The sequence below is a fragment of the Amblyomma maculatum genome, chromosome 4 (assembly GCF_055883805.1).
Source record: "Amblyomma maculatum isolate TAMU_Amacu chromosome 4, ASM5588380v1, whole genome shotgun sequence".
NCBI lineage: Eukaryota > Metazoa > Arthropoda > Arachnida > Ixodida > Ixodidae > Amblyomma > Amblyomma maculatum.
This window is the reverse complement of record NC_139347.1, coordinates 55,391,377-55,413,928: the sequence shown is the minus strand read 5'-3', so window position 1 is coordinate 55,413,928 and position 22,552 is coordinate 55,391,377. Positions and strand designations below refer to the sequence as shown.

The 22,552-nt window shown below is 47.6% G+C and overlaps 1 protein-coding gene and 1 pseudogene across 1 annotated transcript; one reads left to right on the top strand and one right to left on the bottom strand.

The window, feature by feature from the left end:
• Positions 1 to 12,605: 12,605 nt before the first annotated feature.
• On the bottom strand, positions 12,606 to 15,300 carry LOC146191090 (uncharacterized). Its single transcript, XM_084601563.1, has 3 exons — positions 14,613 to 15,300; positions 13,825 to 13,945; positions 12,606 to 13,024 (listed from the first exon to the last, which is right to left on the bottom strand). Exons 1-3 carry the CDS (start codon positions 14,861 to 14,863, stop codon positions 12,659 to 12,661), a joined length of 738 nt encoding a protein of 245 aa, XP_084457689.1. The 5' UTR covers positions 14,864 to 15,300; the 3' UTR covers positions 12,606 to 12,658.
• Positions 15,301 to 19,969: 4,669 nt separating this feature from the next.
• Positions 19,970 to 20,785, top strand: LOC146191089 (very long chain fatty acid elongase 7 pseudogene; annotated as a pseudogene).
• Positions 20,786 to 22,552: the final 1,767 nt, after the last annotated feature.

The window sequence follows — 22,552 nt, the reverse complement described above, 5'->3', positions numbered from 1 at the left end:
TGAGAGGAGGTGAGGAAAGACTGGCGCAGAAATATTTGTGAGCTGAGGGGAGGATGAAAAGTAATTCTTCTTTTTCAGTGAGTGAGAGAGGGCCAGGAACTTTTGCAAAGTGAGGACGCGGATGAGGGAGCAAAAGCAAAATTGAGGCCATCTGCCCATCTTTGTGAGGCCATCTGCTGCTGCTGCTGCTGCTGCTGCTGCTGCTGCTGCTGCTGCTGCTGCTGCTGCTGCTGCTGCTGCTGCTGCTGCTGCTGCTGCTGCTGCTGCTGCTGCTGCTGCTGCTGCTGCTGCTGCTGCTGCTGCTGCTGCTGCTGCTGCTGCTGCTGCTGCTGCTGCTGCTGCTGCTGCTGCTGCTGCTGCTGCTGCTGCTGCTGCTGCTGCTGCTGCTGCTGCTGCTGCTGCTGCTGCTGCTGCTGCTGCTGCTGCTGCTGCTGCTGCTGCTGCTGCTGCTGCTGCTGCTGCTGCTGCTGCTGCTGCTGCTGCTGCTGCTGCTGCTGCTGCTGCTGCTGCTGCTGCTGCTGCTGCTGCTGCTGCTGCTGCTGCTGCTGCTGCTGCTGCTGCTGCTGCTGCTGCTGCTGCTGCTGCTGCTGCTGCTGCTGCTGCTGCTGCTGCTGCTGCTGCTGCTGCTGCTGCTGCTGCTGCTGCTGCTGCTGCTGCTGCTGCTGCTGCTGCTGCTGCTGCTGCTGCTGCTGCTGCTGCTGCTGCTGCTGCTGCTGCTGCTGCTGCTGCTGCTGCTGCTGCTGCTGCTGCTGCTGCTGCTGCTGCTGCTGCTGCTGCTGCTGCTGCTGCTGCTGCTGCTGCTGCTGCTGCTGCTGCTGCTGCTGCTGCTGCTGCTGCTGCTGCTGCTGCTGCTGCTGCTGCTGCTGCTGCTGCTGCTGCTGCTGCTGCTGCTGCTGCTGCTGCTGCTGCTGCTGCTGCTGCTGCTGCTGCTGCTGCTGCTGCTGCTGCTGCTGCTGCTGCTGCTGCTGCTGCTGCTGCTGCTGCTGCTGCTGCTGCTGCTGCTGCTGCTGCTGCTGCTGCTGCTGCTGCTGCTGCTGCTGCTGCTGCTGCTGCTGCTGCTGCTGCTGCTGCTGCTGCTGCTGCTGCTGCTGCTGCTGCTGCTGCTGCTGCTGCTGCTGCTGCTGCTGCTGCTGCTGCTGCTGCTGCTGCTGCTGCTGCTGCTGCTGCTGCTGCTGCTGCTGCTGCTGCTGCTGCTGCTGCTGCTGCTGCTGCTGCTGCTGCTGCTGCTGCTGCTGCTGCTGCTGCTGCTGCTGCTGCTGCTGCTGCTGCTGCTGCTGCTGCTGCTGCTGCTGCTGCTGCTGCTGCTGCTGCTGCTGCTGCTGCTGCTGCTGCTGCTGCTGCTGCTGCTGCTGCTGCTGCTGCTGCTGCTGCTGCTGCTGCTGCTGCTGCTGCTGCTGCTGCTGCTGCTGCTGCTGCTGCTGCTGCTGCTGCTGCTGCTGCTGCTGCTGCTGCTGCTGCTGCTGCTGCTGCTGCTGCTGCTGCTGCTGCTGCTGCTGCTGCTGCTGCTGCTGCTGCTGCTGCTGCTGCTGCTGCTGCTGCTGCTGCTGCTGCTGCTGCTGCTGCTGCTGCTGCTGCTGCTGCTGCTGCTGCTGCTGCTGCTGCTGCTGCTGCTGCTGCTGCTGCTGCTGCTGCTGCTGCTGCTGCTGCTGCTGCTGCTGCTGCTGCTGCTGCTGCTGCTGCTGCTGCTGCTGCTGCTGCTGCTGCTGCTGCTGCTGCTGCTGCTGCTGCTGCTGCTGCTGCTGCTGCTGCTGCTGCTGCTGCTGCTGCTGCTGCTGCTGCTGCTGCTGCTGCTGCTGCTGCTGCTGCTGCTGCTGCTGCTGCTGCTGCTGCTGCTGCTGCTGCTGCTGCTGCTGCTGCTGCTGCTGCTGCTGCTGCTGCTGCTGCTGCTGCTGCTGCTGCTGCTGCTGCTGCTGCTGCTGCTGCTGCTGCTGCTGCTGCTGCTGCTGCTGCTGCTGCTGCTGCTGCTGCTGCTGCTGCTGCTGCTGCTGCTGCTGCTGCTGCTGCTGCTGCTGCTGCTGCTGCTGCTGCTGCTGCTGCTGCTGCTGCTGCTGCTGCTGCTGCTGCTGCTGCTGCTGCTGCTGCTGCTGCTGCTGCTGCTGCTGCTGCTGCTGCTGCTGCTGCTGCTGCTGCTGCTGCTGCTGCTGCTGCTGCTGCTGCTGCTGCTGCTGCTGCTGCTGCTGCTGCTGCTGCTGCTGCTGCTGCTGCTGCTGCTGCTGCTGCTGCTGCTGCTGCTGCTGCTGCTGCTGCTGCTGCTGCTGCTGCTGCTGCTGCTGCTGCTGCTGCTGCTGCTGCTGCTGCTGCTGCTGCTGCTGCTGCTGCTGCTGCTGCTGCTGCTGCTGCTGCTGCTGCTGCTGCTGCTGCTGCTGCTGCTGCTGCTGCTGCTGCTGCTGCTGCTGCTGCTGCTGCTGCTGCTGCTGCTGCTGCTGCTGCTGCTGCTGCTGCTGCTGCTGCTGCTGCTGCTGCTGCTGCTGCTGCTGCTGCTGCTGCTGCTGCTGCTGCTGCTGCTGCTGCTGCTGCTGCTGCTGCTGCTGCTGCTGCTGCTGCTGCTGCTGCTGCTGCTGCTGCTGCTGCTGCTGCTGCTGCTGCTGCTGCTGCTGCTGCTGCTGCTGCTGCTGCTGCTGCTGCTGCTGCTGCTGCTGCTGCTGCTGCTGCTGCTGCTGCTGCTGCTGCTGCTGCTGCTGCTGCTGCTGCTGCTGCTGCTGCTGCTGCTGCTGCTGCTGCTGCTGCTGCTGCTGCTGCTGCTGCTGCTGCTGCTGCTGCTGCTGCTGCTGCTGCTGCTGCTGCTGCTGCTGCTGCTGCTGCTGCTGCTGCTGCTGCTGCTGCTGCTGCTGCTGCTGCTGCTGCTGCTGCTGCTGCTGCTGCTGCTGCTGCTGCTGCTGCTGCTGCTGCTGCTGCTGCTGCTGCTGCTGCTGCTGCTGCTGCTGCTGCTGCTGCTGCTGCTGCTGCTGCTGCTGCTGCTGCTGCTGCTGCTGCTGCTGCTGCTGCTGCTGCTGCTGCTGCTGCTGCTGCTGCTGCTGCTGCTGCTGCTGCTGCTGCTGCTGCTGCTGCTGCTGCTGCTGCTGCTGCTGCTGCTGCTGCTGCTGCTGCTGCTGCTGCTGCTGCTGCTGCTGCTGCTGCTGCTGCTGCTGCTGCTGCTGCTGCTGCTGCTGCTGCTGCTGCTGCTGCTGCTGCTGCTGCTGCTGCTGCTGCTGCTGCTGCTGCTGCTGCTGCTGCTGCTGCTGCTGCTGCTGCTGCTGCTGCTGCTGCTGCTGCTGCTGCTGCTGCTGCTGCTGCTGCTGCTGCTGCTGCTGCTGCTGCTGCTGCTGCTGCTGCTGCTGCTGCTGCTGCTGCTGCTGCTGCTGCTGCTGCTGCTGCTGCTGCTGCTGCTGCTGCTGCTGCTGCTGCTGCTGCTGCTGCTGCTGCTGCTGCTGCTGCTGCTGCTGCTGCTGCTGCTGCTGCTGCTGCTGCTGCTGCTGCTGCTGCTGCTGCTGCTGCTGCTGCTGCTGCTGCTGCTGCTGCTGCTGCTGCTGCTGCTGCTGCTGCTGCTGCTGCTGCTGCTGCTGCTGCTGCTGCTGCTGCTGCTGCTGCTGCTGCTGCTGCTGCTGCTGCTGCTGCTGCTGCTGCTGCTGCTGCTGCTGCTGCTGCTGCTGCTGCTGCTGCTGCTGCTGCTGCTGCTGCTGCTGCTGCTGCTGCTGCTGCTGCTGCTGCTGCTGCTGCTGCTGCTGCTGCTGCTGCTGCTGCTTATGGGTGGCTCTCTAGAGGAGTGCTTACGCATGCTGGCCGTTGCGCGCGTTTGCGAGCCTGTATGTATATTAGCCGTTGGCTGATAATTTGCATAGAACTTCCGCCGCGTTGAAATGTGTTGTGTAAACCTTGTCCCCGCCATTTGATTTCGAGCTAAATCGCTTATCCTTTCTCTGCAGGTATTTGAATTTCCCTTTACCTCGTTTTTGCGGTGTGACGACGTCCTCTGCATAATGACCTCGGTGACGACGACTACAAGCTTTCCTTTTGTGTGACCTCCACGAGCCTCTGCGCATTTCCTTGCAGACCATAATGAGTAAAAAATTTATCCACAATAGCCCACTGAAAGCGACGAGTAAAGTTTGCTTCATTGGGTGGAATCAGTACAATAATTAATGGGCTTTTAAGTGAAAAGGCGTCTCCTTGACCGCTGCACGAGCGGACTCTGGGCCAAATTCGAGCACGTGGGGTGATTTCATGAAAGTCAACTCGTCAGTACAAGGACGTCTGTGCGTTTCGTTACAATTCGAGTGCAGCCTCAGTGGTCACGGGCTCGAATCTGCGAACTCTGCGTAGCAGCGTACTAACGTATACATGGTCGGTCGACCCTCACAGCGGACGACTCAAATCAATCAGTCTGAGTTTGAAGCACCTGCGTGACATATATGACGAAAGCCTGCTGCCATTTTGTGCAAACATTCGCGTCAGATCTTGCTATAATAATGCGCATGGCTAACCACGTGTGTCTCAATCGCTCACGGCAAAGCGTTAGGGGTCCGGACATTGGTCATTTTGTTCGTTCCACACAGCGCGCAATCTTTTGCGTGCGCAGGCATAGTGACGTATGCGACTGGAACGTCTAACGATTTCGTTCCTAAATGGTCTATGCAGCAATGCACATCGAGCGTGCACGGTTTTAACTGCTTGCCTCTCCAGCATGCTCTTTTTTTTAGACCACGTTTAGCCCACGCGCCAATTGTGGCTTCTCCGAATCCAGCCGCGTTCTCAAATGGATTTCTCGGACTTTTGCGGACGGGGCCCTCTGTATAATGGGCGCCCTAAACAAATCGTACCTGCGCATCATACCACTGTTGCATCATTTGCTTACTCTGCCTTGCCTTAGTTAATTTGCTTTAAGAATGTCAAATTAATTAGCCCAATCGATCTGTTATTGTTTTTAACTTCTTTTCTTTTCTATTTCTTGCTTCCTCCGAAGGGAATTTGCCCGCTTTTGTGGAAGCACCTTACGTATGTAACATTCTTCTCTTCTCCACCTCCGCTAGGTTTCCTCTTATTTTTTTCTTTTTTTTTTCAGTTCTTTTCTTGCGTTTTTAACTTTTATTGAATTGGACCACGGGAGTTGTCTTGCTTTTCGCCCTTTCTGCATATTCGGTGATGTTTGGTTCCTCCAAAGACAGAGAGCGAGAATTCTCTCTCTCTCTCTCTACAGTGATCTGGATCTGGGAGCTCATTATCATTTTACCCCAATGAAGAACGGTCCACCACCCGAGACTGTCAGTAAAATAAAATAAGATAATCGAGCAAGTTGTAGTGTGACATCCTTATTATATACAAATATGCGATCACAGACACAGAGTCATGAGTGATATATGGACGCTATACTCCCTTTAAATGTCGAACACAGTCATACGCTGTAAGACTATCTGTTGAATGTGAACCGAATATAAGGATCATCCATGAACAATATAATTAAATGAAAAATTGTTTTTCCTCTTTCTTAGTCGGTTCAAATTCATCCTCGTTATTGTTGCAGCGGAATCGCCTGGAGTGAATGTAACTATACCCTGTGCATTTCTGTGCTTGAAATAGCCAGTCGCTGCTGATGAGCAGTTTTTAGTTATGATGCATCTTTTATCTAAATTCTCAAGCAAACATTAGGAACCATCAATGCCTTCCTCCACTGCTCGCTCGCTTCACTCACTCGCCCGATCCCTCAGCTAATTGTAAAGCTCCTATCTCTAAGACATCGGCAGTCAGCAACAACCAATATCCCAATCCCGCCTATTGTTGTGATCATTTTTGATGTTAGTTACACATTATAGGTGCCTTGCTCGCTCACAGTGTTAGGACACCCGACAGTGTCAAAGAGAATGATCGCCTCCATCAGCAGCATGACATTCATACCTGGCGATTTAAAACCGTTCCCACTTTAATCACTCTTTGAGGCGCTTTTTCGGTGTTCGCAGAACGATTGGGGGTGCGTAAATCAGAAGAAGGTCGTTGCACAAACTTGCGAAGCGGATCTTTTCCGCATTCCCACGTTGATCAAGCGAACACGGCAGGGGACCAGGAAGTGCCGCCAATGTATGCCTTCGTCTCTTAGGTCAACTGGCTTTACGTGCTAATCCTAGCTCCTTTAGAAGCGCACTCCCCGACTAAAGAACTGATGGAATGGTGTGACACCACCCAGCTTCCGAACATCACTGGTTTTGGTTTGGTTTGGTTTGTGGGGTTTAACGTCCCAAAGCGACTGAGGCTATGAGAGACGCCTTAGTGGAGGACTCCGGAAATTTCGACCACCTGGGGATCTTTCACGTCGCTGACATCGCACAGCACACGGACGCCTCTTCGTTTCGCCTCCATCGAAACGCAGCCGCCGAGGTCGGGTTCGAACCCGGGTATTCGGGACAGTAGTCGGGCGTCTTACCACTGCACCACCCCGGCGGGGCATCACTGGTTTTATATATGACCTCGCAGAGAGGTAATATTTTCGAACGGTACGCGTTAGGTACTCTTGCGAGTGAGTCCATATCAATTAAGCGCTATGTATGCCAGTGTGGTCTTCGTGCGTCAGTATATGGGATTGTCCTTTTGTTGTCCTTCTGTCAACAGTAAAAGAGAAAAAGCAAATGTAGGGAAGGGGGTCCCGTACAGGTATATTCTCGAGACTTAAAGAAACACTAAAAATGAAAATGAAGTTGGCCTGTATCAATGGAATACCAGCTTCTATTTACGAAGAATACCAGTCTTACTCAGAGCACAGCTCTTCAAAGGTGAAACCAAGTTACAGAACTATTTTCATTAACTGCGTCGTCATATTCATCTCTACTATCACCGCCGCCAACACCACAATAATAATAATAATAATAATAATAATAATAATAATAATAATAATAATAATAATAATAATAATAATAATAATAATAATAATAATAATAATAATAATAATAATAATAATAATAATAATAATAATAATAATAATAATAATAATCAATCAATCAATCAATCAATCAATCAATCTTTATTTAATGTGCGCAGGAACAACCATGTGGTCCTTGTGCTGCAGCACAAAAAAAAAATGAAAAAGCACAAACATGTTTACACACACAGAGAGAACACAAAAAAAAGAAATAAATAATACATGAAATGAAACTGAGACGAAAAGTATCACGGAAATTAAGCAAACAATGAGTATCATCACTTATATACACAGTGAGAGAATTTTTTAGCACACCAGGAAATAAAGAAAAAAAAAAAGAACGGTAGGTAGAAGAGAAAAAAAAAACAGATAACTGACATTGATTATAGTAATATAGAAATATACATAAAATAAACAACCATTCCAGGCGCAACAAGTGCATGGTACTTAAAACACAGGCTAGAAATACAGAATAATACAATAAAGAAGTAAAATTGAACAAGGGACAGTAAGATTCGAATATAAAGTTTAAAGTTGAAATATAAGCAAGAAACGGATAAAAAGTAGTTCAAGATACAGACAGCATTGAACAGGAGAAAAAGCAAAAAGTGAAGTAAATACAATTTAAGGCTAGAAAGTGGGAGTTATATGTGATAAAGTACTATTTAGAATACAACGCTACGAACATCCAATGTAAATGAACAGAGCGAGTTTTGGAAGATGTCAAGGTGAGGACAAAAAGAGTTAAATAACCACTGCATCCTGTCCAGAGGGGAGTGGGAATGAAGAGGAGAAACCTGAAATGGTCTGAATTCCCTCATGCTCTTTCGCGGAACGCGCAGTAGGATGTACTCTAAGAGCTGAGGGCACATAATGTGGCCATGAAGGAGTTTGTACAGAAATATGATATCAAGTCTGATACGACGGCAGTGAAGGGAAGGAAGATTCAGTTGGGCGCTCCTGGTGGAGCGAGAGGGGGAAGTTAATAATAATAATAATAATAATAATAATAATAATCAATCTTTATCAATCAATCAATCAATCTTTATTTAATGTGCGCAGGAACAACCATGTGGTCTTTGTGCTGCAGCACAAATAAAAAAAAAGAAACAAAAATGAAAAAGCACAAACATGTTTACACACACAGAGAGAACACAACCAAAAAAAATAAATAAATAAATAATACATGAAATGAAACTGAGACGAAAAGTATCACGGAAAGTAAGCAAACAATGAGTAGCATCACTTATATACACAGTGAGAGAATTTTTTAGCACACCAGGAAATAAAGAAAAAAAAAAAAGAACGGTAGATCGAAGAGAAAAAAAAACAACAACAAATAACTGACATTGATTATAGTAGTATAGAAATATACATAAAATAAACAACCCTTCCAGGCGCAACAAGTGCATGGTACTTAGAACACAGGCTAGAAATACAGAATAATACAATAAAGAAGTAAAATTAAACAAGGGACAGTAAGATTCGAATATAAAGTTTAAAGTTGAAATACAAGTAAGAAACGGATAAAAAGTAGTTCATGATACAGACAGCATTGAACAGGAGAAAAAGCAAAAAGTGAAGTAAATACAATTTAAGGCTAGAAAGTGGGAGTTATATGTGATAAAGTACTATTTAGAATACAACGCTACGAACATCCAATGTAAATGAACAGAGCGAGTTTTGGAAGATGTCAAGGTGAGGACAAAAAGAGTTAAATAACCACTGCATCCTGTCCAGAGGGGAGTGGGAATGAAGAGGAGAAACCTGAAATGGTCTGAATTCCCTCATGCTCTTTCGCGGAACGCGCAGTAGGATGTACTCTAAGAGCTGAGGGCACATAATGTGGCCATGAAGGAGTTTGTACAGAAATATGATATCAAGTCTGATACGACGGCAGTGAAGGGAAGGAAGATTCAGTTGGGCGCTCCTGGTGGAGCGAGAGGGGGAAGTTGCGCAAGGAAAGCGATAATGAAATATCCGTAAAATTTTTTTTTGTACTCTGTCAACCTTGTCCAAGTTCGATTTGCAGGTGCCATTCCAAACAACCGACGCATACTCCAAGACCGGCAGGCATATGGACAGGTACAGTTTTAGGAACGGAAGTGGAGTATGGAACTCTCTCGAAAGTCTGCAAACGAATCCGAGTGTGCGCATAGCCCGCTGAGCAATGCGGTTAGTGTGAGAGGAGAAGCTGAGGGTGCGGTCAGTAATAATAATAATAATAATAATAATAATAATAATAATAATAATAATAATAATAATAATAATAATAATAATAATAATAATAATAATAATAATAATAATAATAATAATAATAATAATAATAATAATAATAATAATAATAATAATAATAATCACTAGCGCTACTATAATCAATTATAAGCTAAATGCAACGTCATTTTCATCGTTATGCCATCATTATCCTGATCACTAAGTGCATCGTCATTATCATTGCTACTTCATCATTATCGTTATCACTAATTGCATCGCCATTTGGTATGGAGAAGGCAGGAACGCTAGACAAGAAGATAGGTTTCTCGAGTGCCCAGTGTACAAATAGAACGTAACAACAAACGTACAAATAGAACGTTGTGCGGCGGAATGCTTTATAAAACAGTAATCCACAGATTTCAAATCAATACTGAGACGTAAATGGCACGGCACAGTTCACACAATTCGAAAGAAAAATCAAACATAAGAACAAATTCAATCATTATAATATAGGTTTTTGTTTAGGAGCGAGTTTTCGCATTGTTTTTAAATAATTATGCGCTACTGATGCTTAACAAATGTCCTATTTTGTTTATTATATCGACAGAAGAATAAAAAAAAACGTTTGTTTCCAATAGTTGGTTCTTACCTTTATGCGTTACATTAGCTGCGTTCACACAAAATTGGCGAAAGTCGAGTTTCTCCCCCTTTTAGACGGAAAGAATAAAACATCGAAGGAGAGAACAGGAGGCTAGTCATTCGTTTCCTTCTCGAAATGGTTATTGGCTTTGTTAGCAGTTCCCATAACCATTGCCTCATAACAAAGTTTAAAGTGGGCAAGGGCACTGCTTATTTGTAGCTTGAGCCAAAATAAAAGCAAAACGCTAATTTATGAAGTATGGCTATGTTTCTTGTGAGCTCTCTAAAAATGATTTACATGCGCATACCAGGCTAAATCCTCACAAAAGAATAGTTCCAGAAATACATTGTCACCAACACACGTAGCAAGCAGCACAACAACCGAGCTGGCCCTTTTTTAATCAAGCGAAGCTCGAGAGAGACGAGGATGACGCTTAGCCACGTGCCAAGACATTCGGCCGGTTGGTGGCAGCAGAAGATGGTCCGCGGTGTGGCAATATGTTTTTTTGCCCGCGTATCCTCTTATCTTGCGTATCTAATTTTAAGCTCGGTGTCAACTTCTCCTGCGCGGATTAATACAATGTATGCGGTCTTTCTTTTTTTACATTTAACCGCAATGCCGGCATGCAGCCATTGTGACAATTGCTTTGGATTGCTGGAAGTTGAGCAAGCATACAAAACTCTAGGTGGAGTTCTCGCTATAAAGCCTTTGCGCCTGAATCTACTGAATGCAAAGTTCTTGAAATACATAGAGAGAGCTCTTCCTGTTTTCAAGCAATGTGGTGTCAGGGGATCACGTGTGCATATGGGCGCGCTGAAGAAAACTAGCTTCGTGTTTAGGAAAAGGCGTCCAACCCTGCTCGGCCTCTCTGACATACTGAGCATGCAGAGGCCGATTCATGCGGCAGACCTGAAGGCCGCGGGCCGCTCATCCCGCGCATCCCGTGCTCATACGCCACTGCAAACTTATACCCGTGTTACACGGACGACTTCAACGGCAGTTCAGTTTAACGGCAGTTCAGTTTTTCAACTGCCGTTCAGTTAACTGAGCTGTGCCTGCTGTTACACGACCAAATTCGCGTTCAGTTGGATCTGTTCAGTTGACATTATAACCACGTGACCTCGCACATAAACCGAACTAAAAATATTCGCAAAACAGCATATACATGTTTTTTCTTCAAATAATTGTCTGTTCGCATGTATATTTACAATTTTTCTGTGTATTTTGCGCTGTGATCGCAATTTTGCCATAATGATGGTAAAGTTTTAGCCAAGACTATCCGATGAGGATCGGCTAGAGCCACTTTCTGGCGCTGCTTCTTTGTCGTTTTGCATGGTGTATCGTGGCTGGGTGTTCGCCGCAAGCTAATGTTACAGTGCCTTCCCGCAATCTATTCCGGTCCACTTGCCATTTAGTGTTTGATTGCAGCGGTGCGCTTTTTCGGGGAGCCTTTTTGCTCACTGACTCGTGCAAACATCGGTATGTCTTTGAGCCGTTTGGGAAATCAGCGTGATGAGCTATGCCTTCTTCTTGCTCAACAGCAGGCTTTGCTTTCTGCCAAAAGAAGCGAGTTACATGTTTTAAATATAAAGCGATCCGCAATCAGAAAGAAGAGGCAAGCGGCGGAGAAGCGATGCCGCTTTCTCATGATGTGCGCATTAAGAATGTGCACGAAGGAGCCACGACTGTGGACACTACCTCGACCTCCGTCCTGGTACGACACCACAGTACCAATGCTTTCTGACCAAGACTTCAAAGCGAACTTTCGGGTTACGCGGGAGACGTTCGCCTATATCCTGAGCGCATGTGGACGGCTTGAACGCATAGACACGAACATGAGGAGAGCCATCCCACTGGACAAACGGGTTGCGTTGTCTCTCTACAGACTCGCAAGTTCCGGGGAGGAAAGATCAATAGCGAACTTGTTTGGAGTGAGCCGCCCATCGGTGAATATTATCTTTCGCGAGTTCTGTGACATTGTTGTGGACGAACTGGAGCCAATAGTAGTGAAGATGCCCCCAAGAGATGGCATCGATGAACATGTGCGACAATTTTCAGCCGTGACTGGTTTTCCGCAAGGCTTCGGTGCTCTTGATGGATGTCACATCAAAGTGTCACCCCCGAAAGAAAACGCACAAGATTATTATAACTATAAGGGGTGGTATAGCATTATATTGCTCGCAGTGGTTGACCACACGTACAGGTTTATGTACACAAACGTAGGATCACCTGGCAGAAACCACGATTCCGAAGTTTACAAACGCACAGTGCTGCCTCATTTAGCAAGCACAGGTTTTTTCTCTGTGTCGCAAAAGTTGATTGAGGGAGAGAGTATTGGTGCAGTTTTGCTATGTGACCAAGCCTTCCCCCTCGAGCCCCATCTCATGAAGCCATATCCCCATCGGCACACTGGGGATGAGGTTGTGAGCACATTCAACTACTCCCTCTCAAAAGCAAGGAGAGTGGTAGAAAACGCCTTCGGGAGATTGAAGGCGCGATTCAGGATCTTGAAAGGTCTTGAATGCGATATTGGTAATGCCAATCGCATTGTGCGAACATGCTGCACTATTCATAACATTTGTGAACAGATGAGAGATGAATGCGACTCCCACTGGGCTGAAGAAGGTGGGCATCGACTTCCTCAACCTGTCTGCTCCAGCAGTGCAACAAGTTTGTCTGCAGAAAGAGTGCGGCGTGCTTTGGCGAGGCACCTCCACACCACGAATGTGTAAGTTTCACTGCTGCTTTTGTAATCTGTTAAGACCAAACAAAATTTCAGTAATGAGGGGTGATTGCAGGCCTTTTTGCCAACAGCCTTGGCTTTATGTGGCAGCATTGTAACAGCATGACAGTCACATATATCTGCTGAAAACGTGTGTACGTTTGGGTGCACAAAGAAGACATGTTCAAGCCTTTACATTTTATTTGTTGTTCCTTTCACAGTAACGTGATATAACTTTTACGAGCTCACGTTGAATATCATTGGCCTCCTTCTGGAGGCGATTTGCCCTTCTGGCAATTCTCAGCTCCTGCTGCGAGAACTGGGCTGATCTTTCAGTTTCGGCCTCGTAGGCATTCATCATTCTGTCCAGTGTTGCGTTGCGCCGAACCCTCCGGTGACCGGGTCGCCTGTTTTCCGTTTCAGCCGGGCTCCCACTTTGTGATGCAGTACACGATGGGCCAGCTGTATCGCCGAGCAGGTCGCCCAGGCCCAGCGCAGTTGAGTCATCATTTGGTGCTGAGGCCAACACCTGTGCGCCGGCTGCCATCTCCGTGACCACCTCCAGCTAAAAGAAGAGAATGGTTTCATAATCAACCAAAGTGAACTTGCTTGTATGTGCTTTATATTGCCATTTATGTTAACTTGGCCTAAAAATGGCACTTGCAGAAACCTGTACCTTTTTCAATACATCATTCGCATCTAATACTTCTTTTGCACTCTGCTATATTTACTACATGATGAACGATTAAATAATTTGCAGACAAATTTCTCTCTTCATGGTACTGCTATACATAATATGATATTAAACAGAAAGCCCACAAGACTGAACCGTGCAATATATCAGTCTGCTCTCTCTCTCTCTTTTTTTTTTTTTTTTTTTTTGCTGTTTCAAGTTTGTAGTGCACACATGATATTACATACATAATAAATAAGTACAAAAGGAGTTCCCATAGTGAAAATTACTCTACTGGAATCTCCCGAACTAGTTAGGAAGTATGAAAGGCAGCAGCGGTAACATCAAATGTAAAAAGTAAAACTACAGTATGTTCTAACAAATATAACTCGAGAGGAAAGGGAGAAAAAAAAATGTATGCTTAAATTATAGAATACCCACACAGAAGTGACCGTAGACAGAACGACAAGTATCATAGCAAAACAATATAAGCAAGAACAGCAGCATAGTGTTAAGTAATACAAAAGAATACAAGTATGCATTATTCAAATATTTACTACAAACAAGTGAACATGTACAAAAACTAAGGTTTACTCTTACTTCAGTGAGCACTTTTGTGGTATTAAGGTTCATTTGATTCAAAATCACTTTACAATAATGACTTGAGTGAAAGCATTGCAACTCGCACACACCTGGTAACTTTCCTCCAGGAGGCTCCTGTCATTGCAAGGCAATGATCCTAAAAACCTATGTAGGCTATGAAAATATGGCCATTGGATGGCCGCAGAGCCAGTAGCACATCTGCTGTGCTTTCTGTAAATAAGAGAAGCGTCAACAACAGCTATTGCCTTGTAAATGCAGCAACACAATTTGTTTCGATTCAAGGCAAACAATGTAGTAATTGAGAAAAAAAATAAAAATGAATAGTCACTCACTGATACAAAATGCATTTCAGATATCAATGTGAACACAAAGTTTTACAACAGAACCAGGAATTTGTAACACTGGCAAATTCATCTGTTTCTCTAGTGTCACTCTACCTATATTTTCCACATTTTGGATGTACTCTACTTTTTGAAAAGCCATCTTAACAATTCCTCTGATTCTACCTGGCACTTCTCTTTGTTGTGGCTTTCCTTCCCCGCACCCCACATTTAAGAATAACTTGAAGATGTATTTGTTGAATTGCTGATTTTTTTATGCGTTTCACCTGCGTTATTACTTTTGCGTCTTGTCTGTATATTTATGTATTGTGCGAAATATGTTCTAATAAAGTTTCACTTTCGCTACAGAAGAAAAGTACTCTGAAGATTATTTATGCAAGGCTAAAAAATCGCAGGCGCACAATCAAATGACAATGACTGCACGTGCTACAAAGTAAACAATGTCGCTGCGCTTTTTCTTGGGTCTGCAGGTCGTGAAAACAGTGCTTTAGGCAGTAAAACTTCTATTAAATAATTATCAACACCCAGCCACTTACCTGTAGAGTTGGTTTAAATTTTCCAACTTCTGTCGGACCTGTTTCACCGTCACGTGCACCTCTGTACTGCCTAGCAATGCATTGAACGTGGCGGTCATTTCTGCATAAACTGGCGCGTTGTGCCTTTGGCCTCTAAGCTGCGGAAGATAATCCTCCCACAGATTAATTAGCACTCTGGTCATTTCGTCAGTCCAAACGAAGCGCCTCTGCGCCGCCGCGGCCGCTGTCGCACCGTTCACTGCCGCTTCCATGTCAGCCTGCCACTGTGTGACTGCGCTATTGAATTCCCGCGGGATAGTCAACGCACGTGGGTAAACAAACCACTGCCTTGGTCACGTGACCATGCGCCAAACCTACTAACAATGCAAAATAAGCTCTTGAATTGTTTATTTTTACATTTTATGCATTTGTTTAAGGCTTTTTGATGTATTTATGCTTTTATTTGCCTTGTTTTCTTGGCTCCGAATTTTTACTTGCCGTGGCCCACAAAGCCAAGACAATCCATGTTGCCAACTCGGCCGATGCAGCCCCGTCCGCTGACCGCCATCTTGTCAGTTGACCGATTCAACGGCGACCCCCGACCTCAGTTGAACTGAACTGCAGTTCAGATTTCAACTACAGTTGGCGCTGCCGTGTAACATCGCTAACTGCAGTTCAGTTCAACTGACCGCTAACTGAACTGCCGTTGAAAACGCCCGTGTAACAGGGGTATTAACGGACCTTTTTCAGGTAGCGCTACAGCGCATGCGCGAAGCCTCCTCGGCCGCCATTGTCGCCGGGATGCAACGCGAAAATAGGGGGAGGACACGTGCTTTTTTAAATACGACGTCCCTCGCTTCATTCACGCGACGAAATGCTGCACAATAATTGGGTACAGTGCTAGCATCTGCTAGGCCTTCGGAATGGATGCACTGTATTGTCCCCGCCTTCCCCAGCTTGCTTCAACAGAGATGACGCAGCCAGATTCACCAGCTTTCTCTTGTCACTGTCATGGTTTATCTGGGGGTGGGAGGGGGGAGCTTGTGTCAAGGTATATGACAGATGACTCACGCGTCTTTGCACAGACTAGACGAGATCAGCCCTGCACTGTATGGAAACTAAGCCCAGGGAGGAATTTCTGCACAAATTCTCGGTAACCCGTCCTGTCAATCGTATTTCTCCTGGCAGCCGCAAGAGGGGTGCGCTACTGGAAAAAAAAGCAGAGCCGTAGTGTACAAGAAGACCGGATGAGCCGCGACGCACCTGCGGCATGCAGCTGCTAAGCGGGTGTGAACAGCAGCTTGCCTATAAACCACTGGTATAACAGCCACCCCCCCCCCCCCCCCCCATCTCAGAAAAAAAGAACTGTGAGAGCGGCAAGCTGCTCGCCTCTGCTGCCTGACAAGGGCAATCGCCACGACACAAGCGGACAGAAAATAATGATCACGAGTTGCGTCGATGAGCATCTTGCGTTATTGGCGCGAACCAGGGTCGCCAAGGCTGGCTTTGTTGCAACTACGCAAGTCAAAAGACGACGCGGCCATTCAGTAGGGCAGAAGCATACCTTTTCGACTACAAAGATGCCTCTCGTGCTGAACTTGTCCCCAAAACAGGTTTGTAGTGCCTCCCGTCCTTTCTTGCTATCGCTGGGCACAGCTCGAGTGCTTCAGATTTTAGATAGCAGATGCCGCTATCGGCAACACTCTCCGTACGCCCCAAATTCTTTTTCTTTCTCTTCCAATAACGGCTATGGTACATTTCTGTGCCCACCCGATGCAATTAAAAGGGGAAATCTACATCATCATTATTTTCTTTTCTTTTTGATTATTCAATAAATCACTACCCCCCACCATGCCGTGGTGAAGGGGTCGTCACTTGGTAGGGAAGCTGACCAAGAATTCAGTAGAGGGTCCACAAAGCGCTCAAACGGTCGATGCAGTGAGCTGTCGCAACTTTTGATCGCTTATTGTGAGATCGATAAACCTTTGAAACGTAAGCTCTAAACGACAGTTAATACGGAGCCGCATTACAATAGAACTCTGCACTGACTCTAAAGATCACCGTATCGCACATCTAGTCAAGTATGGGTAAATAGGAGAGTACAGGTTGTACTTGTTCGGCTAACCATTATGTGCAAGGAGGTGACCAGAAGAAAGAGGACTTCGGAGGTAGGAGTGAAGGCGGAAGGCAGAGCGCTGTTGCCAGGATAACATTTTTTTTTTTTTTTTTTTTTTTGTGCTGTATCATAGTTGCAAAATAGAAAAATTAAACAGATGCAAATTTGGTTCGTACTAGTCGCCGCTAAATGGCGACGCCTTTTCCTCGCATGGAATGAACTCCCAGCGGGCAAGCAGTAAAAATGTTTACGTGCTTTAAAATATCCGGCCCCCTTCCTCGACATGGTCAGTGGTCATCACGTGACTGAGAACAGCTAAAGAGCTAGATGCCAGTGCATGTGAATAAATGTTCACACCGGCATGTTGTGTGGGGCCTCGACCACTTTTGATCGATTCCTCACGTTAGCAGAATCCCATACAGGCTGCGACTAACGGGACTAAAGCCCTTTAGGTCCCCTGTTCAGGAAGTGCTCATATGTGATGTTTGACCGGAGAAAGTCTGCGGTGGTAGGCGTTTATTAGAAACGAATCAAATAGAAAGAAAACAATCTCCTAAACGTATACTGAATAAAAAAATTGCAGCCGAGATTTCCAGCGCAGATGGTAGCTATCGCATTGGGAGTGACCAAAACAATCCACTTTATGAACAGAAATGAGCAGAAAGTAAGTATTTTAATGAATATTTCTCAAATCACCGCACCTAGCGGGCTCCTGTGAAAGCTCTAACAAAATCAGATATCACGTCACATTTACCTGCGTACCCCGCCGGGGTGGCGCAGTGGTTACGGCGCTCGACTACTGTTCCCAAGGACGCGGAATCGAATCCCGGCCTCGGCAGCCGCTTTTCGATGGAGGCGAAAAGCAAGGCGCCCGTGTGCTGTGCGATGTCAGTGCACGTTAAAGAACCCCAGGTGGTCTAAATTTCTGGAGTCCTCCACTACGGCGTCTCTCATAGCCTGAGTTGCTTTGGGACGTTAAACCCCACAAACCAAACCAAACCAAACATTTACCTGCCTCGCTCCGTTTCATACACCAAGCGCAACACTGCCAAAGCTATAGAGCTCTTGTTAGCGCTCCCCGCATCCGCGATGAGAAATAGTGCGTGCTCTTGACGAGAGGAAATAATAGTTGCTTTGTTTGCAAGCTTATATACATCTTACATTTGCCATAAACTTCATAAAAAAGCACCTTTTTTATTGAGAAAGGATCGAATTCGGTGAATTTGTATGTTTGGTTTGTCGTTTTCGTTCGTGTCGCATTTTCGCTGCTTCGCAACCCTGCCAGCCGCGCTGTGAAAAGCAGCGGCCTCGACTGCCTCTTCGGAGTGGGTTTTTTCTATAAGAACCGCACTGCGAAGATGTCCAGGCACGCGTAGCAAGTTAATTATTGCAAACGTGTATGCTCGGTTTAGAGCCCGTTTCCGCAGAAACCACTCGGCCACAAAACGAGCGCGTAGTGATAAGCCTCCTTCCTTTTTTTTTTTTTTTCTTACGGACTACTTGCGTAGCTTTCGCAGCGTTGCACCTGATAGCCACTCCTAGCGGTCGCACCTGTTCATTTTTTCTTTTCCCCGTGGCACTCACAAAGCGCACGGACGGACGTGTTCTTTTTGTGTTGTTTTGTTTTTTTTGCTGCTCCTACTCCTGCGCACAAATCATCGTTCCCTCCCAGCGCGCAAACAATTGTTCGCAATACTCACCCTCCGTACGCGCCCACCCTCGACCTCCCTCGTATGCAGCATTCCACACTTGGCAGAATAGTGCACGGCGGGACGCGGGGGAACCGATACGGGATCGCGTGGCCATGATGTGACGTTACACCCGCCGGCTCAGAGGGGAGCGCGCTGCCTCTGACCCGGCGGCCGCCCAGAAAACGTCAAAAATACTGCCATCCGCTCACGATTAGAACTGCTGGCGCGCAAATCTAGAACTGTCCGCAAAATAAATTAGCGCGAGCGACCACTGCAGCTATTCAATTTAATCGCGCGCACGGCACTCTGCACAAGCGGCCGGGGTAGCGACCCTGACGATTGAGCTCTCGTATCAGTGCAGGCAAAATTTTTTTCAGATACAATATACTAGTACCGTTTTTTGGGCTAGTTGGTGCATACTGTGTCTCGCCTTCTTTTTTGTGCTGTGTTTAGTTCGGCGCAGTTTTTCACCAGTTCAGGTACAATCGGAATAGGCGGGAACGACAAATGGGAATAAGAGCAAAAACAAACGTTCTTCATACATGATTTTTAGAATACAGGCTTACATAGCCTTCGAGGGGTTATGTTTGCATAAGTACGGTTACTATTCACCACTCACGGAATGGCGGGAAAGGAGTTTCCTACCAGAAGCTTCGGCTCACAGACTTTGGTGTTCAGCTTCAGCTGTGCCTGAACAGGGGTTATTCACTCTCCATCGTATTCTTTTTCCTGAAAGAAGAGAAGCCCCGTGATTTACCTCCAGCTGTCGAGGTAGAGTGCAAAGGGAAGTTGTCAAAAGGGTGCAATGGTGCATGACGGTCGTACTTCGACAGTTGCTTCGCACCTGGCGTTCGCACCCCTGCTCCCAACACGAAAGAGGAATGCGCTAGTATTGTGTACGAGGTGGAGTCCCGCGCTTCGCACAATGGTACATCAAAAGTCAGTGGAAATTTTGGGTTCAGGGAAAGCTTTTTCTTTTTTTCAGTGACTCTACAGCATTCTTTCAAATAGTTCCCTCTGAAACAGGTTGGTGGGCAGCACCGCAACACTTCCCCTTTCTCATGAGAAAAAAAAAAAAAAAAAAGCGAGAATGCTGTCAGTGAACGCGGGTCCTTGGTTGAAAAAGGCATTCCGCAGTGGTCAATTGTAGTCGACTATGCGAGGAACATACTTTCCGGTACAGCAGAGAATCATTTAGTTCCTGTCCCTCACGCGGTTTGTGGAGACATTTCGTAGCCGCCGTTGCCTCGCCTCGCCTAACGACCAGGACTCGGCGTCGACTCATTTGCGAAGACTCAAAAGCAGCGGATCGAAAGACCCCTACCTCGAGGAGCCGGCCACTGACAAAACTTGAACGGCTGGCGCAGCAAACGAGCACACGCCTAGCGTTTGTGTCGTTAATGTTGCAGCCTTCCCTTTCCCGCTTGTAAACACAATTCCTACCACCATTTACTCCCCCTTTACTCCTTCAAATCTTCGGGGAACATTTCAGTCCTACCCATACGGGGCTCCTGCTCTGCAGAGCTAACTCCCAGTGAAGCCAAGGTCTCGTTCAGAACGCAAGCGCTGCCATGGCGAAACCTACATCCGTTGCTGCGAATCTCTTCAGGAGAGACCCGCGTACCGCCGACTGGGCCTTGGTTGGCAATGTGCAGTTCATCGTGCTTCTCCTGTCCTCTTACGTCTACATCGTCAAGATCGGTGGTCCCCGTTTTATGAAACGTCGTAAACCCTTCGATCAAATCAAACCCCTCATCGTGCTCTACAATGCTTCTATGGTGCTTCTCAACTGCTATTTCGTGGTGGCGTTCCTGTCCCGGACCTATTTGGGTGGCGGCTACAGCATCTTCTGCCAAGGCATCGACTTTGAAGCTCGCGACGAAGCCACCATGAGTTTGCTGACCCACTGCTTGCTCTACTTCTGGGTGAGAGTGGCCGACCTGCTAGACACCGTGTTTTTTGTGTTGCGCAAGAAGGAATCCCACGTGTCCCTACTTCACGTAGTCCACCACATCCTAGTCGTCTTCAACGGCTGGTACGGCCTCGCCTACGGACCCGACGGCCACGCTGCCTTCGCAGTTATCTTCAACAGCTCCGTGCACGTCATCATGTATTCCTACTACTTCCTCTCTCTCCTGGGACCCTCTGTCCGGAAACACCTGTGGTGGAAGCGGTACTTGACCCAGCTGCAGATGATCCAGTTCGTCATCCTGATCATGCATGTGTTAATCCCGCTCTTCGTCGACTGTGGCTACCCAAAGATGCATATAATAATCGGGCTTCCACAGGGCTTTTTCTTCCTTTTCATGTTCTTCCGCTTCTACATGCAGGCCTACAGTGACCCGAAGTCAGTCAAAGATGGTTCGGTTAAATCAAAGGTTAAATGACGCTTTGCTTGAGCTGCATTACTCGTGTTCCTTTGTTTCTCGTAAAATGCATGTGCTGGTTTCTCGAAAAGCAGAGCTCACCTGTGTTAGTTCATGCATGCTAGGTTATCACAACGCCTCTCTGGTTGTCATGCTTTTTCTCTGTGACGCTCTGAGCTTGAAACTGTGTGTCAGCGCATCTCATACTCATTTAAGTTGACGTTGTGAAGAGCTCATTCTAGGATCGGCGGCCATCAGTTTGGCTGCATAACGCTCCAATTCCACTCGGCTAATCCGCCGTTCCACGACATTTGTAACTGCAGTGAATCGGCGTACGAGAGTAATTCTAAAATATTAAATTAACACAAGTTGGTAGGACTCAATATGGCGTAGCCAATGAAAAAACGAGCGCCAGGAGTCGAATGACCCTAAACAGTGTTGGACAACTAACCTTAGAGCACATGCATGTCAGACATAGGCAACAATAAAAACTTCCTAAAAGCAACGCTTTTCTGTGAAACATTGGTGCTTTGTTTTAGAAATATAAGGAATTTATTTTTCTGTTGAGCCTTATCTACGGCAGGTTACTGTTGCTGGGAGCTTCCGTCATATCTTTTGGTTAAGCGAACTGCGGAATAGTGCAAGCATTCAGGGAATAATTTAATCTTGACCAGTAGATTACATAGAATCGAAATCCGCGTTAAAGATCGCTGCCGACCATCGTCACAGGTAACGGAAATAATTTTCTGCAAGACAGCGTCATTGTTTGAAAGAAAGCGTTGTTTTAGGGTACTTCGCACCAGCTTATCTTATTTTTTTGTTCTCTGAATGTGCTGCTCCCGCTATGTCAAAAAGCTAAATGAATTATAAAACCCATGGTCATTTTACTCGCATCTGCATGCTTAAGCAGCGTGTGATTGTAGCAAGCGTGCTAAAGTGTTTCAGCGAAAACTTCCTAGAGCATGTCATAATTATCCGGTCAAGGAGTCAATTGATTTATTCTAGATAATTCATTGGCATTAACTGCTACATTATGATCTTCGTATTTCATGATAGCCTTTTCTTTGTGAAATGTATATAGAAGTCTAGCAATCATTTCGAATGCTCCCCAGAGTGCCTGTTGTTCAATTGAAACGACTGGGTTGAAAATAAAAGTGTCGTTGTTCACTTGTGTGCTCAGTGCAGTTGAAGTGGTGTTTTCTCTTGTTTCTTGAGTAAGACGTATCTGAATGACTTGAACTTACCTTTATGATCTTGATTTTCAGTTAACACGTAAAATTAATCTTGGGGTGCTTGTCACTATACAGGGCTACTGGAAAATTTTTGCAAGTTTTTCTCAAATCTGTTTACGCGTGGCAATATAATTCGAAATTAAAAACCACGCGTCAACGTCTGAGGTAAGTCTTAAAAAAAAAAAAATGTGGCTGGAAATATCGAGTGTCAAAAACACCTAAATTTCACACATATCGCACGCTTGCAAAATGTCGAATGCATTTTATGCATCAACCCCGTTTGTCTATTTCATGGTGTAAAGTCAGCATGATTTCGGCGACAACACCTCGAGTAGCGCCGCCATTTTATCAATGCACAAAATGACCTTTCAGAGATGTATTTTTGACTTGCGATATTCTGAACCCCCACTGCCGATTAAGAAACATTAAAAAGGTGGCTTCAATTTTGATGGCCTTCAATTTCAGAATATAATATTGACCCTTAAGCCAGCACATAAAGATTGGCTCATTTTAGTTACTTGCTCATTAACTGCTTATGGTCTATCACGAACACAGT

Coding starts and splice junctions, on each gene's coding strand:
- LOC146191090 (XM_084601563.1), bottom strand. CDS start 14,863: ATGGAAGCGGCAGTGAACGGTGCGACAGCGGCCGCGGCGGCGCAGAGG. Junction 13,946..14,612: donor AATTTAAACCAACTCTACAG/GTAAGTGGCTGG, acceptor TCTTATTTACAG/AAAGCACAGCAGATGTGCTA. Junction 13,025..13,824: donor TCCTGGAGGAAAGTTACCAG/GTGTGTGCGAGT, acceptor CTCTTCTTTTAG/CTGGAGGTGGTCACGGAGAT.